Source organism: Alosa pseudoharengus, unplaced genomic scaffold (assembly GCF_046254945.1).
Source record: "Alosa pseudoharengus isolate Yale_2024_CS ecotype anadromous, Long Island Sound unplaced genomic scaffold, YU_APseudo_1.1 YU_APseudo_1.1_scf_12, whole genome shotgun sequence".
Classification (NCBI taxonomy): Eukaryota; Metazoa; Chordata; class Actinopteri; order Clupeiformes; family Clupeidae; genus Alosa; species Alosa pseudoharengus.
The window spans coordinates 14,198,586-14,212,499 of NW_027468587.1; the positions used below are offsets into that span (position 1 = coordinate 14,198,586).

At 44.7% G+C, this 13,914-nt stretch overlaps 1 protein-coding gene across 2 annotated transcripts in view; it reads right to left on the minus strand.

Annotated features, from left to right (window-relative positions):
• Nucleotides 1–256: 256 nt before the first annotated feature.
• usp45 (ubiquitin specific peptidase 45) overlaps nt 257–13,914 on the minus strand; it is a 28,944-nt gene continuing 15,286 nt past the window's right edge. For both annotated transcript variants that reach the window (XM_076280200.1, XM_076280199.1), the window contains exons 9-18: nt 13,156–13,243; nt 9,524–9,605; nt 9,130–9,221; nt 8,734–8,790; nt 6,863–6,994; nt 5,731–6,460; nt 4,715–4,812; nt 4,333–4,419; nt 3,921–4,062; nt 257–2,505 (exon numbers count right to left, since the gene is read on the minus strand). In XM_076280200.1, the coding sequence (XP_076136315.1) occupies nt 2,375–2,505; nt 3,921–4,062; nt 4,333–4,419; nt 4,715–4,812; nt 5,731–6,460; nt 6,863–6,994; nt 8,734–8,790; nt 9,130–9,221; nt 9,524–9,605; nt 13,156–13,243 (1,639 nt within the window). In that variant the 3' untranslated portion in view covers nt 257–2,374. The remainder of the gene's footprint in view (nt 2,506–3,920; nt 4,063–4,332; nt 4,420–4,714; nt 4,813–5,730; nt 6,461–6,862; nt 6,995–8,733; nt 8,791–9,129; nt 9,222–9,523; nt 9,606–13,155; nt 13,244–13,914) is intronic.

Sequence of the window (13,914 nt, forward strand, 5' to 3'; positions counted from 1 at the left end):
CCTCCTCTTTACCAGCTGACGGCATGTTTACCAAACCGGCCTGCTCTGCACCCGTCGCCACGCGTCTGCGCCACCCACGGACGGAACATGGCATGGCGGGATGCGCTGTGACATGCCAGCCTAATCGCCCAGCCCTGTCGTCACGCCGACACACACAACACGCAACTCAGAAAGAACTAAGGGAAGAGGGAAAAACGGAAAAAAAAAGAAAACATCCACCATTACAGGAAAGAAATCCTGCACACTCAACCAGCACTGTAGATCAGAAGTAGATTGCTTTTATTTTCTTAATCAACGTGATAACTTTAGGTTTATGATAATAGTCATCATACAGTATATCAAAGTTGTATAACATTCAAGCAAAAGGAAAAACCTTAAAGGGAAAACCCTGCAGTCTGAGGTACCTCATAATGCTGTGAATGCAACGCTCGCAATTTATACATGTATAACATCGCAGAGTAATAGTATATACATTATTGTGTATGTGTATGTGTGTATATATATATCAATTTAAAAAAGTGAAGAGGAAAGTTCTTGGTTCAACCATATGCTGTACGGTTGAATAATTGCCCTGTACATGCGTGTGAAATAAGACTGTACTAACGGGACGCTGACATAGGCACTGTTAGAGACTGAGAGGTTTCTGTGGGTACACTGCCAGTGCAATGCCACTTCTGTTACAATTCTTTAGGTTTCTCTCTTTTCAAGGACCTCAGGCATGATGAGGCATTTTACAAGCAAAAACAAGACCTTGCACACACAAAAACAAAACAAGATCTTACACACACAAATTAAAATATTTGAATTACATTGGAGTATTTTTTCTTTCTTAAACCATTTCATGTTCTCTTATCTAACAATAAATAGCAAAATATAAAAACAAATACAAGAACAACATAAACAAGTCAGGAAAAGAACATTATTGCATGCAGTGCAACGCCATCGGGGAGCTGTGAGTCACTGTCCCATCAGTAGAATGCAGGATATATTAAAAAGAAAATGCAATAAGAAAAACAGAAAAAAATACGTCTTTATTTTCATTGTCAAAAAGGCCTGGCAATATAGTGAGATATCGGTTTGGCATTTCCCTTTGATTGCCGATCTACAATCCATTTTGTGCTCTGTGATTTTTTTGTGAGAGAGGAAGTGTATGTCATTTTGTTTATATGTATGACTGTGTGTGTGTATGTGTATGTGTGTGTGTGTGTGTGTGTGTGTGTTTGTGTGCACGTGCGTGTCTGTGTGTGCACGTGTCTGTGTGTGCGGAGGTAAATGTATTGTATGTACAAATCATTACATGTATACTGTATATGTGTGTGTGTGTGTGTGTGTGTGTGTGTGTGTGTGTGTGTGTGTGCATGTGTCTGTGTGTGCGGAGGTAAATGTATTGTATGTACAAAACAATACATTTATACTGTATATGTATGTGTATGTGTATGTGTGTGTGTCCTGAGTGTATGTCAAGTACACAAGTCAAGTATGTCATGTTTTATGCAAAAACTGAGCTTGATGTGGCACAAAAACACAACCCAAAAACACAACCCATGCACACACACAGGGCTCTCCAGCAAACGTTGAAGGCACTGCCTTCGCCACATGCTCTCCTCTCTTTGGCGCTCACTGTGCGGTATGCCATCCTATGCATCACCCCCAGCCATTCCTCTCTGCCATCTCCTAAAAGTATCGCCCCAGTCTGACATTTACTCACTGCTACAAGCTCATCATCTGCTTCACTCCAATGCCTCCTCTATGTTTAACCATCTGGCTGTACAATAAAATATCTATAATTTTTTTTTTAAATAACTCTTTGCTAAATAAACACCCATCCATCAGACCCCTAACCTGGTTAAACCCAGATGAACCACTGAATAAAAATTTGCTCTGCAGGTCTGTCTGGAAAGGATCCTTTTTGACGCCTGTTTCAGAACTTTCCATTGTACAACTTCCAGGGACGCAACCAGCAGTAAAATTAAATTGAAATTAAACTTTAACTAAATTGTTTCAGAAGTGCAGCAAACATCTTTCTTCTAAACAAAGGTTTTAAATGCAGTTGTTTACTCAATTCCAAAGGAATAACACATTCCTGGGTTTTTGGTGATTCGGAAACAGACGTCAATGGGCTTCTTTCCAGATTAACCTGTAGATTCAATTCAAATGTGCTAACATTTCACCCAGGCTATCCGACCCCATACACACACAGAAATCAAAATATGCTGAAAGTCCAAGCCACACACTCAAGCAGATATTATACAAGTTTATGTCGTATGAATTGTCTTCCATTCAATGTGTCCTCACAACAGACTTGAACATTCAGTGCACCCCTTTAATGGACTCAACCATTCACTTATCGCTGTCCCCCTCCTTCCCAAACTCCCTAAGGCAGCTCCTCATAGAAGAGCAGGTAGGCCTGAGAGTTGAGCACACGAGACTCCGGTACCGTCTGGACGTTCGTGTCACTGACATACACCCACTGACCCTGGGATGATGCACTGGCCTCACGCCCACCTGAAGGGGTACAAAAAACTATTACCGGGTATATATATTTACCATGAAACAGTTAGTGTACATTGCTCAATTCAAACACTTAAACTACCCCATTGCTAAATTCAAAACACTTAAACTACCCCACTCCCCCCACATACATGGGAGCAGACAGAAAGTCAGAAGGGAGACAGCCATTAGCTCACACTTAAGTGGGCAGGGTGAGCACAATCAACCTGCACCTATAGTTTCTGTCTGTCTGTCTCTCATTCTCTCTCTCTCTCTCTCTCTCTCTCTCTCTCTGTCTCTCTCTACTTCATTTTCCCATTACTGCAGAGGACTATGCGGTATAGGAGAGGATTAACAGCAATCCCCCCCCCCCAGACCCAGTATTATCCAGTCCTGTCTGGCCCTCCATCCCCTCCATATCCTCTGCTTCTGGTTCATCTCAGCGCTGTTCGGGTGATTTAATTGATTTAATGCAGGTGAATGCTGAACACTGAATGCTCAGGCTTTTTTGCAAATGCAAAGCTTTTTTTTTTTTTATGTCTGTCTAGGCCTAGACTTGTATGTTGGTGTTACAACATTTCTTGCACTGTTGGACTTACTTATTTGCACCATCACCATCACACTCACTCTCATAGAGCACCTCACCATGCATACAGAATCACAGGCTCAGTCCCTGCCCTGTCACTGTAAGCGCCTCATGCTTGATCATCCTTAAGCACGCTATGTGGATATTTGATTTAGTTTTATTTAGTATTTTTTTATCTTCTACTGTCTTTATTGTGCAGTGGTGTTTTATCTATATTTATATTATTTTTTCTGCTGTAAGTGCATGTTGTGTGTGATGTCTGTATGCTACTGAGACCTTCAATTTCCCCTTGGGGATCAAGAAAGAAAGAAAGAATGAATGAATGAATGAATGAATGAATCTATCTGTATCTATCTATCTATATCTATCTATCTATCAACAGGAGCTCTTCAGAAGTCGGCTGCAGATGTTTTGCTCTGTGAAGGTCAGTTCTTTTGAAAATATTGAATAAACTTATTCGTCTGTTTGTTGTCAAACAGACATATAAACACAATTAGAAAATATTCCCTTTCAGAAGTCGATGGCGGTGGCCCTGCTGGGTGTCAATGTAAAGGTTTTTGTAAAAGAAGAATGGGTGATGTATATGAAACGAGCACTGCAGTGTTTGTTTGCAGGTTGCTGCATGATCTACATGCCCCTGAATGTAAGCCTGAGTAAAAAGCTGGTCATAGCCATTGAGCTATGGAGCAGGCCTCGTTCGCAAAGGCCTTCATCAAGATGCACTTGCAAAACACACACACATACATACACCACACACACACACACACAAATGCACACACACTTTACAAGCGAAGCGCTGAGCAGGTCTGCCTTGAATGCTGACTGGTGGAAGTCGGTCACTCACCTGAATGGTTCCGACGCTGGTCGGACCTCTTTACTGGGTTGCGGACCTTCACGTATGCCGTGTAGTGGCCTCCTCGCATCGATCCGCTGTGCTCAACGATCCCGTAGAGACTATACAGGACCCGCTCACCTGGCATCAGGTTCTAAAACACATAAATAATTGTAAATAATTTTATAAATAATTTTAAACTCACAAAATACTCTGCCTCTACATTTTAGTTCCACCATCTATTAAGATTAAATACGAATACGGACGAAGACTTCTATCTGTACTCTGCATTCATTTCGTCCGTCCTTTGTACATGTCTATTCTTGTATGAAAAGGGGGCATGAATGAGGCTTCAAGGTTGTAGCCTATGAGAGTATAGTTCTAGCGTGTGGTTCCAGCTGACCGACGGTTCCCTGGCCAGTACCTTGCACGAGGCTGAGCAGAAGGGTGCTAGGTCCAGTATCAGAGGGAAGTCCACGTGTCGGTTCACCTTCCGCAGGTTCATCCCTGCCTGGGGACAACAACAACAACAACAGGTCACAAAACAGGCCACCAGCACATCAAAAAACGACAGCAAGAGCAGGACAGTCACAGATCACAGAGGAGAGATTACAGTGCGGAACAGTGTGCATGTGTGCATATTTGTGCATACATGTGTGAACTTGTAAATGTGAATATATGTATTGTATGTATAGATTATGTGTATGTATGCATGAATAATGCATGAGCTCTGTAGATGAATGCATGTCTTTCATTGTTTGAGTGTGTGTGAATGCGAGCGTGTGTGAACGTGGCAGTGTGCTGACCTGGTGAAACCGCTTAAGGTGCAGTGTGACCACGGGCGGCAGAGAGGAGATGAGCATCTGTTTGCGGGCGCTGGTGTACACGCGCTCCGATTTTTTCCCTGCGCCACACAAACACAATCAGCCAGCGTTAGCACCACAGTTGTGTGCAGTAAATATAAGAAAACGAGTCGACCCACATCAATTAGACCAGAGCACCACCGACCACACCTCTCCGCACCTCTCTCTGTTCTCTGTCTCTATCTTTCCGGTCTCTCTCTCTCTCTCAGGTCTACGTATTAATATCTTACCGGTCTCTCTCTCTCAGGTCTACTAATATCTTACCGGTCTCTCTCTCTCTCTCTCTCAGGTCTACTAATATCTTACCGGTCTCCCTCTCTCTCTCTCTCTCTCTCTCTCTCTCTCAGGTCTACTAATATCTTACCGGTCTCTCTCTCTCTCTCAGGTCTACGTATTAATATCTTACCGGTCTCCCTCCCTCTCTCTCTCTCTCAGGTCTACGTATTAATATCTTACCGGTCTCCCTCCCTCTCTCTCTCCCTCAGGTCTACGTATTAATATCTTACCGGTCTCCCTCCCTCTCTCTCTCTCTCTCAGGTCTACGTATTAATATCTTACCGGTCTCCCTCTCTCTCTCTCTCAGGTCTACGTATTAATATCTTACCGGTCTCCCTCTCTCTCTCTCTCAGGTCTACTAATATCTTACCGGTCTCCCTCTCTCTCTCTCTCAGGTCTACTAATATCTTACCGGTCTCCCTCTCCATCAAGCATCTTTCTCTTACCCATCTCTCTCACAAGCGCATCTCCCTGACTTGTCTCTCTCTCTTTCTCTCTCTCTCTCTCTCAGGTCCATCTCCCTAGCAGATTTCTGTCTCCCACCTTCATTTCCCACCCTCTCTCCCTCTTTCCCTTGAATTTCCTCTTCAATAAAGTATCTATCTATCTATCTATCTATCTATCTATCTATCTATCCCATCTCTTCTGCCCCCCCCTCCCCTCTTCTCGTTCTCATCCCTCACCTGATGTGCTGCTCTTCCTGAGCTGTCTCTGCCGGCGCTCCGTGCAGTTCTCACACAGCAGCTTGTTGTTGCCCATGAGCAGCTCCACGGAGGTGAACTGGTAAAGGCAGGACTGCACCGAGCACTCCTTAGAGCTGGGCATGTAGCTGTGGGACAGCGCCTGGAACGCCCCCTGGTGGCCGTGCTGCTGCTGCTGCTGCTGGCGGTGGGGGTAGGCGTGTGGGGGCTGCGCGGCCTGTCCGGCCGACTCGCCCGGCTCGTCCGGGGGCAGCGTGTCGGCCGAGGTGTGCACGAGGCCCAGCTTGGACACGGCGCTGACCAGCTGCTCTACGGCGCCGCCCTGCGGGGGTCGATGGCTGGTGGTGAGAGACGGCAGAGCGGGCTGGTAGTGCGCTGGGGCTGGGGTGGGGACTGGCGTGGGGGTGGGCGTGGATTTGGAGGTGCGATCGGCTGGCGTTGGGGTAGTGATGCTTCCCCAGTGGCTGGGTCCGGGGGGTGAACGGGGCGACCATTCGCTCTCGGACGCCTCGCTGTCGGCGTCGTTACTGCTGTCCTGAGCGCCCGAATCCTTCTCGCTGCCATCCGATTGGCTGCCAGACCCGCCTCCGCCTCCCCGGCAGCTGCCAAAGCCCCGCCCAGCCGAACAGAGATCCTCCTCATTAAGGGCGGCACTGCAGCTGGCTCCTCCCCTCTCGTCCTGACTGCTGGACAAACGCCGGCCAGGTTGCCTCTGAGGAGAAAAACCTGGACACTCAGTTAATGCCGCTCACTCTCTCTTTTTCTTTTTTACCAATCTGCTCTGGGAAGCCCCGCTGACTGTGCTGAAGCCACACCCCATCACGACAAAGGTGCTGCCCCTCTCAAATGTCCTGCCGCATATTGTAAACTAAAAGACACAATCCCTATAACTGCTTTGGCAGGATCAACGTGAGCTTCATCAGCCCTCTCTTGCTGGTGCACAACCAAACGTTCAGTACATTCCTTTCTGTCTCCATCTCTTTCACACACACCACACACACACACACACACACACACACACACACACACACACACACACACACACACACACACACACACACACACACACACACACACACTCTCTTGCGGGGAGTTCAGAGCAGTGAGCCCGTACCGGTGCACTCAGCCTCCTGATGGCTCTGTTACCCTGAGTGTGCATTGTCAAGGGCTCGTCGGCGTGGGTTACGAGAGCTTCCTGCTCCCGACTGCTCTTTCCCGATCTGCTGGGGTTCGAGGGCTTGGAGATCTGAATGGGTCGAGAGAACGAAGCTGAAGATAGGTACACTCATATATGCTTACAAAGGTATTCATAAATGTACATAGACACACGTGTTCATGCGGTTGCATACACACCAAACTCATAGCATTTAATATATATGTGCATGTGTGTGGTGACCTGTGCTGAGTTGACACTACAGGGTATGTGAGGTTATGGCTGTTCTCTGCTTTCTATCTTTCATTATGTTCATGCACTATATGTGAACATGTGTGTGGTGACCTGTGCTGAGTTGACACTACAGGGTATGTGAGGTTAAGGCTGTTCTCTGCCTTCTATCTTTCATTATGTTCATGCACTATATGTGTGCATGACTATATGTGTGCAGAGTTGACACTAGAGGGCATGTGAGGTTAAGGCTGCTTCTTCTTCTGTGCATCATTTAAAAGACGATAGAGAAATCGGTATTGCATGTTGGGGGTTTCATGTGAAACACCAGGTCAGTGAGGGAAGATGGTGGTGACTAGACATGGACATGATCCTACGGTTGTCTGGTTGTCATTTCTGTTTTTTTTTCGGACAGCATTCTCATAATTCACAGAGCAGTTAGGAGTCATATCATGTTTTTCCCACACGCACTCCTCCGTCGTGGCCTCAGAATACATGTATTCTTATTATGACCGCCGCGCAGCGAAGCGGCGGTCATATAGGTTGTCAGAATTTTTTTTTTTCTTTTTTTTTTTCTTTTTCACATGCCCAAATTTCCGTCAATGAGTCCCGGGACACTGAAAGACCGGGGTACACGAAACTTGGTGGGCATGTAACCCCACATGGATAACATGGAACCATCGTTTTTCGTTTTGATCTGTAGCCCCCCCGCTGGACTGGACCCCCCGAAAGGAGGGTAGGGCAGACACAGTTCTCTGTGAATATCTTGAGAACTGTAGGGCCTAGGATGACCATTTTTTTCCGTATGTTTGCCTCCAGGGGTCATGTTAACCCATTTCATGTGCACACATGTGCACAAACAGATACACACACACACACACACATACATTCACAGTAATCATACGTATGACACATACTCACACAGTAGACATATGTACGCTTGCATGCACAGGCACATACGCAGGCACACACACAAGCACGCACACACACACACACACACCCACACACACACTCACACACACACACACCCACACACATAACATAAACATAACACAAACAATCAAGAAATTGTCAGAATTATGAACAGGCAAGATGGAGGTGGGGTTGTATAAAATTAATTTTACATGTGAAATCTATGAACTAATCATGTTTTGGTACTTGTTGTCTAGCAGATACCAAGAATTGAGTGTGGATAATGCAATTTAGTGAGACAGTTAGAATCATATAGGCCTTTCAGCGTGATTTCTTTTTGTGGAAAAAATGCGCTGGACTGGGCAGCGGTCATATTTTGTACCGCTCTGCGGTACATCTAGTTAAACTAGGGCTGAAAATGAGCATTGGGTTTGTATCCCCCCCTTTGAGCACAATAGTAACAGGTACTAAGGTACACATTGAGCTGTAAGAGGTAACTGTTTCAAGAAAGAGAGAAGATAAGCTAAAATGACATCACAGGAAGTAGCTAACATTCCAAACTATTGACAAACAATGACATTCACATTGCATCCATCTCCAGCTCAGTTTCCTGCTGGTCTTCTTCATAAGTGTGTGTGGTGAGGTGCTGAGCTTCAATGAGTGGGAAGGCGAAGTCAAGAGTTTCTTACCCTCTCCTCTATAATTGGCAGTGAGATGTCAATGAATGCCTCTTTCACTGTGGAGATCTGGGAGGGAGGGACAAGGAGAGGAGAGGAGAGAAGAGGAGAGAAGAGAAGAGGAGAGGAGAGGAAGGGAGAGGAGAGAAGAGAGGAGAGGAAAGGAGAGGAGAAGAATGGAAAAGAGAGGAGAAGAGGAGTGGAGAGTGGAAGATAGGTGAAAAAGGGAAGAGAGGAAAAAGAACATAAAAGAGAGAAGCAAAGAAAGACAAAAAAAGAAATCAGACAGGAAACTCTCAAAATAAGAGTTATATGATATATAACATTTATGTTGTGTGTGTGTGTGTGAGAGTGTGTGTGTGTGTGTGTGTGTGTGTGTGTGTGTGTGTGTGTGTGTGTGTTACCTACATGTTCACACTCTTCACACATGATGGTGTTGGTTAACTCTCCCACAAAGATGCGATCCACAAAGTTCATCTTCACACCCTCTTTGCCATAAGCTGTGAAGCGAAGACACGTTTGAATGTTTGTAGTGCAATAGCACACAGTGAGATGAGAATTCATCCCTTCTAGATTTCAACTGGAATTTCTGCCTCTTCTGCTATATGGTGCTGTGAATAGCCCTACACATTTCATTGGCAATGTACAATAAAACTTAAAGGGATACTACTAATAGTCACTTATTCTCTTCAGCTGATTCATGATCATGCGTCTGTTATGTTAAATATGCAGTGAATTTAAGTAGCCACAAGATGACGCTGTTGTCCTGGCTGGTGGTGCAAAAGTTGCACACATCACAGACCTTTGACTTGACGTTTGGTCTCATCGTCGGCTGTCTTCTCAGTCGGGTTGTTAAACGCTTTCAGGATGCCTGCCTTGATGCGCTGTCAAGAGGAGACACACAAACCAAACAAAACCAAACAAATGATGACAAAAGTAGTGAGACATTAACAAGGCATTTCCATGGTAGCGCCGCAACATGAATCTGTAGTAACAACACTATGGCTCTATAACGTATTTAAATTAATTAGTAATAGTTGCCATTTAACAGCAACACATAGCAATCTTAATGAAAGTTAGTAAAGTGTTTCATTGACACGGCCAAGTCATCTTCATAGCTAAGACAAGGTCAATAAACGGATTTGTGTTTTATGAATTATGTCTATAAATGTGCTTAATGTGATTTATGTCTATTTTTGTGCTTATGTTTAACATGTCTTACATTAATCTATTATAACAATCTGTTTGTTTTATAGTGGAGGAAGCGTGTGCCTCAGTTAAGGTCCCAATGGCAGAAGTGTCTCAAAAATCTCTCTCTCTCTCTCTGGCACATGCCACCACATTAGGTGAAGTTTAAAGAGCCATTGACGAACAATAAAAATACTAAACCAATAACCAAAAATAAAAAACAATGCAGTTCATGATTTGTTTATCTGTAATCTAGAATTAATGAATTATTGTATACATCTCCAGAATTCCAGAATTTCCTTAAAACATTATTCTCTAATAACAAAGAGTGAAGCAGTTTAAGTGCTGCAGTTGATACCGTGATAATATAAGGTGCGACAACAGAGACTAATTTCAAATACAGAAAGTAAGTTATTGCATTTGCACATAACTATGTAGCAAAGGAATGAGCATAAGATATCTAATTTCATTCACAGAGGATGAGAGGTGAACAGAGTAAGACTTTAACTAAATGCTATATGTATTATGCCTATTTGTTGTGTGTGTACTTGGGTGCATGTGTGTATGTTTTATTAATTATAAAACACATTATGGAGAGACATCTGTGCATGAAAGTGTGTAAACATCCATATACCCGTATATTAAGAAATTAAACTATCATGTTGGTCATTTATAACAGTGTGTGTGTGTGTGTGTGTGTGTGTGTGTGTGTGTGTGTACACGATAGGAGAGGGATCACCTAGTAAATAGTTACTCCTTTGATCAGTGAGAGGGCAAGGATGAAGACAGTGTGTGGTGGTGGTGTGTTTGTGTGTGTGTGTGATGGTTGTTGGAGTAGGTAACAGAGACACAGAGTATGTATGCATGGTTGAGTTAGAGATCCTCTGCCTGAGTGTGTGTGTGTGTGTTACACATTTTCCTCACCGCTTGTTTATTAGACAGCATGTATGAACCATCGCAGAACATACAATTCATGGGTGTGTGTGTGTGTGTGTGTGTGTGTGTGTGTGTGTGTATGTGTAAGAGAGAGTGAGTGAGTGAGTGAGTGTGTGATGTCCTAATCAGAGGCGACGTGGCCAGTGAGTGTGTTTGTGAGAAAGCCGAGGGGACACACAGCCCCAGCAAAGCACCAATCAATAGGTAATTGGCTGCGGGTCGGTTGAGGGGCTCGACCAGTCACCCCCTATTGTCCGACCCCCTCCTCACTGGACTGGCTATTTAGGTCAAAAGCCTCGTTAATCCCTTCCCTATACCTCAAAACCCCCTGCTCCCCCTCATACCCCCTCCCATGGCCCAAACACTCACAGTCGGACTCTGCTGAGTAACCCACTTATTAATTACTAGCACCCACCCCCCCAAATTTACCCCAGCAGCACCACCACCTACCCCTCCTTAAACAACAACAACAGGGCTCTCTCCTTTCTTCCCATCGCAAGGTGCCCCTCCATCCCAGCCCAGATCAGTGGGCCATGCCAAGACTGTGATCATTAGTTAACCGCGGCTAATTGGTGGTAATTTGTTATGGCCCCCATTAGCATATTTTGGCTGCTGATCCAAATGGGTGGATCTGGTAGCAATTAGCGGTTAGCACTCCTAGATAACCCTGAGGAGCTGGGGCAAGTCACGTCACAGGCAGAAGAAGGGTGCTTGCCCCTGTGTGTGTGTGGTTCCTGTTGGGCAGGATGGTGGGCGGTAAAAAATAAATGTGTGTGAATCATTCTTGTGTCTTGGGTGGTTGTGGGGTGGGAGCTTTGCCTTGAATATCCATGTGCTATTTGTGTCAGACTTTTATTCTCTACTGTGTGTGACTGTGTGTGTGTGTGTACAAATGCCAGCTCATTGTGTTAGTATTTGGTAGCTTAGCTCATGTACATAGGTTGGTGGTCCGTGGACTTTGCATTGGAGGACTATATAACACAAAGACCAAGCAGCTAGTTAAGTACTGTTCCATATCAGCAGCTAGTTAAGTACTGTTCCATATCAGCAGTTATAGGAAGCATGTTCACTTGGAAGAGACAATGTGTCCTATACCCTTGAACCTGTTAAAAACTCATGATAGATTGCTGAACTGCTTTAATCTACTAGGATTATTCAGATTTGATTCCTAATGTAACTTGACTTGTAAAGTGGAACCAAAATCAAGTATGAAGTGTGTGTGTGTGTGTGTGTGTGTGTGTGTAAATAAACAAGGACATTCTTGAATGATGCCGAGTGTCATTAAAAATCAACCTAGTAATCTGTGTGTACACTAGTCCAGACTGGTTTGTTACCCTTCCCATGTCTTCTTCCTTCCAGGGAGGGAGAGGTAAAGGGCTCTACACCCCCCACCCCCACCCAGCATCTCTGATTAAGGAGTTGATTGTCTGCATCTCTCTGTGCGTGTGGGTGTGTGTGTGTGTGTGTGTGTGTCACAAAGCCCCACTGAGCAGCTGTGTATTTCCCAGGGCGCACAAAGCCGGCGCCCTTCACACTTGCAGCCTGCTTTTAGTGGCACAACTGGGAACATTCACAGGTCTGAATGGGGTCTGCTGGGGGCCTAGGGGGTGGTGGTAGGGGTGGCTGCAGCTGACCACTACTCATGTCACCCGCTGCCCACAGTCGCTCCACACCAGCGGGGTAAGTGCAGCCCAATGGGTCCCTGACTTCAACCAGACAGAGATTCAAGTCTGCTGCCCCACTCATCCATAACCAATGGGGGTGGCTGAGGGCAGGTCCCGACTTTTTCTGTAGACCCCCCTGACAAAATGTTGGGATTTGGGGAATGGGGGTGGGAGTTAAAGGGGGTCTGTCTACACCATCCAAATACTACGCAAAGGGTTCCATGAAGGTTAATGAACAAAGGCTAGCCAAATCCCATGCTGTGTGATTATTCTGCTACTGCACGTGGATGAGCACTAACATTCAAAAAGAGAACGTGGGCCGAAGGATGTCTGGTTTTAAGGACTCGTATCATGGGTATACCCTAAACAAACTGAGCTCTTTCATTTTCTACCAAAAAAATAAACAAGTTTTATGGGGAAATAAAAAGAAAAAGCTGGTTGAATAAGATGGATTTCTTGCAAGAATGCAGAAAATCAAATTGATTTCACTGATTGGAATTAGTGCACAAACATGATTGACACAACGTGAGGTCATATTTATTTTCCAATCGTCCAACAATTTCTCACACACACACACACACACACACACACACACACACACACGACTCAATGGGTAAAGACGTTTAGCACGGAGAACAAATCTCACCTTGGTCTCCTCCACCCTCATGGCATCTAGCAGGTAGTGAAGAAGCTCCTGGCTGTCTTGCTGCTGGTAGCCTTTAAAGCGAGGGGCCCTGTAGAAAAACATACAACTTCAGCTTGAGCACCACTTAGAATAAGAGAAACAGAAGAAATATACAATAATGCTCACCTTGTACACATACACAGCTCACACTAGAATTTTACTCTTTAGTTCGCTAGTTGCCATTATGACCTTAAGAGTAAAAACTCAATTAATGAATGAACACTCCATTTATGAATGTACACGCACGCACGCAAGCGCGCGCACACACATACACACACACACACACACACAAAGCACAACATATGTGGTGATTACTGCTCAAAACGTGACCGTCTTATCATAAACACCTTGCCAAGGACCATGTGCTTTCACCACACACACACACACCCACACACACACACACACACACACGCTCCCACCTTCTTAACACAAAGCTCCCTTTATGTTCCCATTCAGAACCCAGAACGTTTCATGCAGTCACTTTTTTTTATTAAGCTTCTTTCTAAATTATGTTGTGTTATGAACCCATAAACAGAGAGACAGCTTCAAAAAGGTTTCACTAATGGTGAACATGGTTTTAACCACAGCCGTAAATATACTGTTTTGAGCTTTATTCTATTTTTAAAACACACTGCTATTATTCTGCACACAACTGTACTGTAGATATGACTCTGGCTTTAACCATGTGTTCACTCACATACAGACATGGACTAATATGTT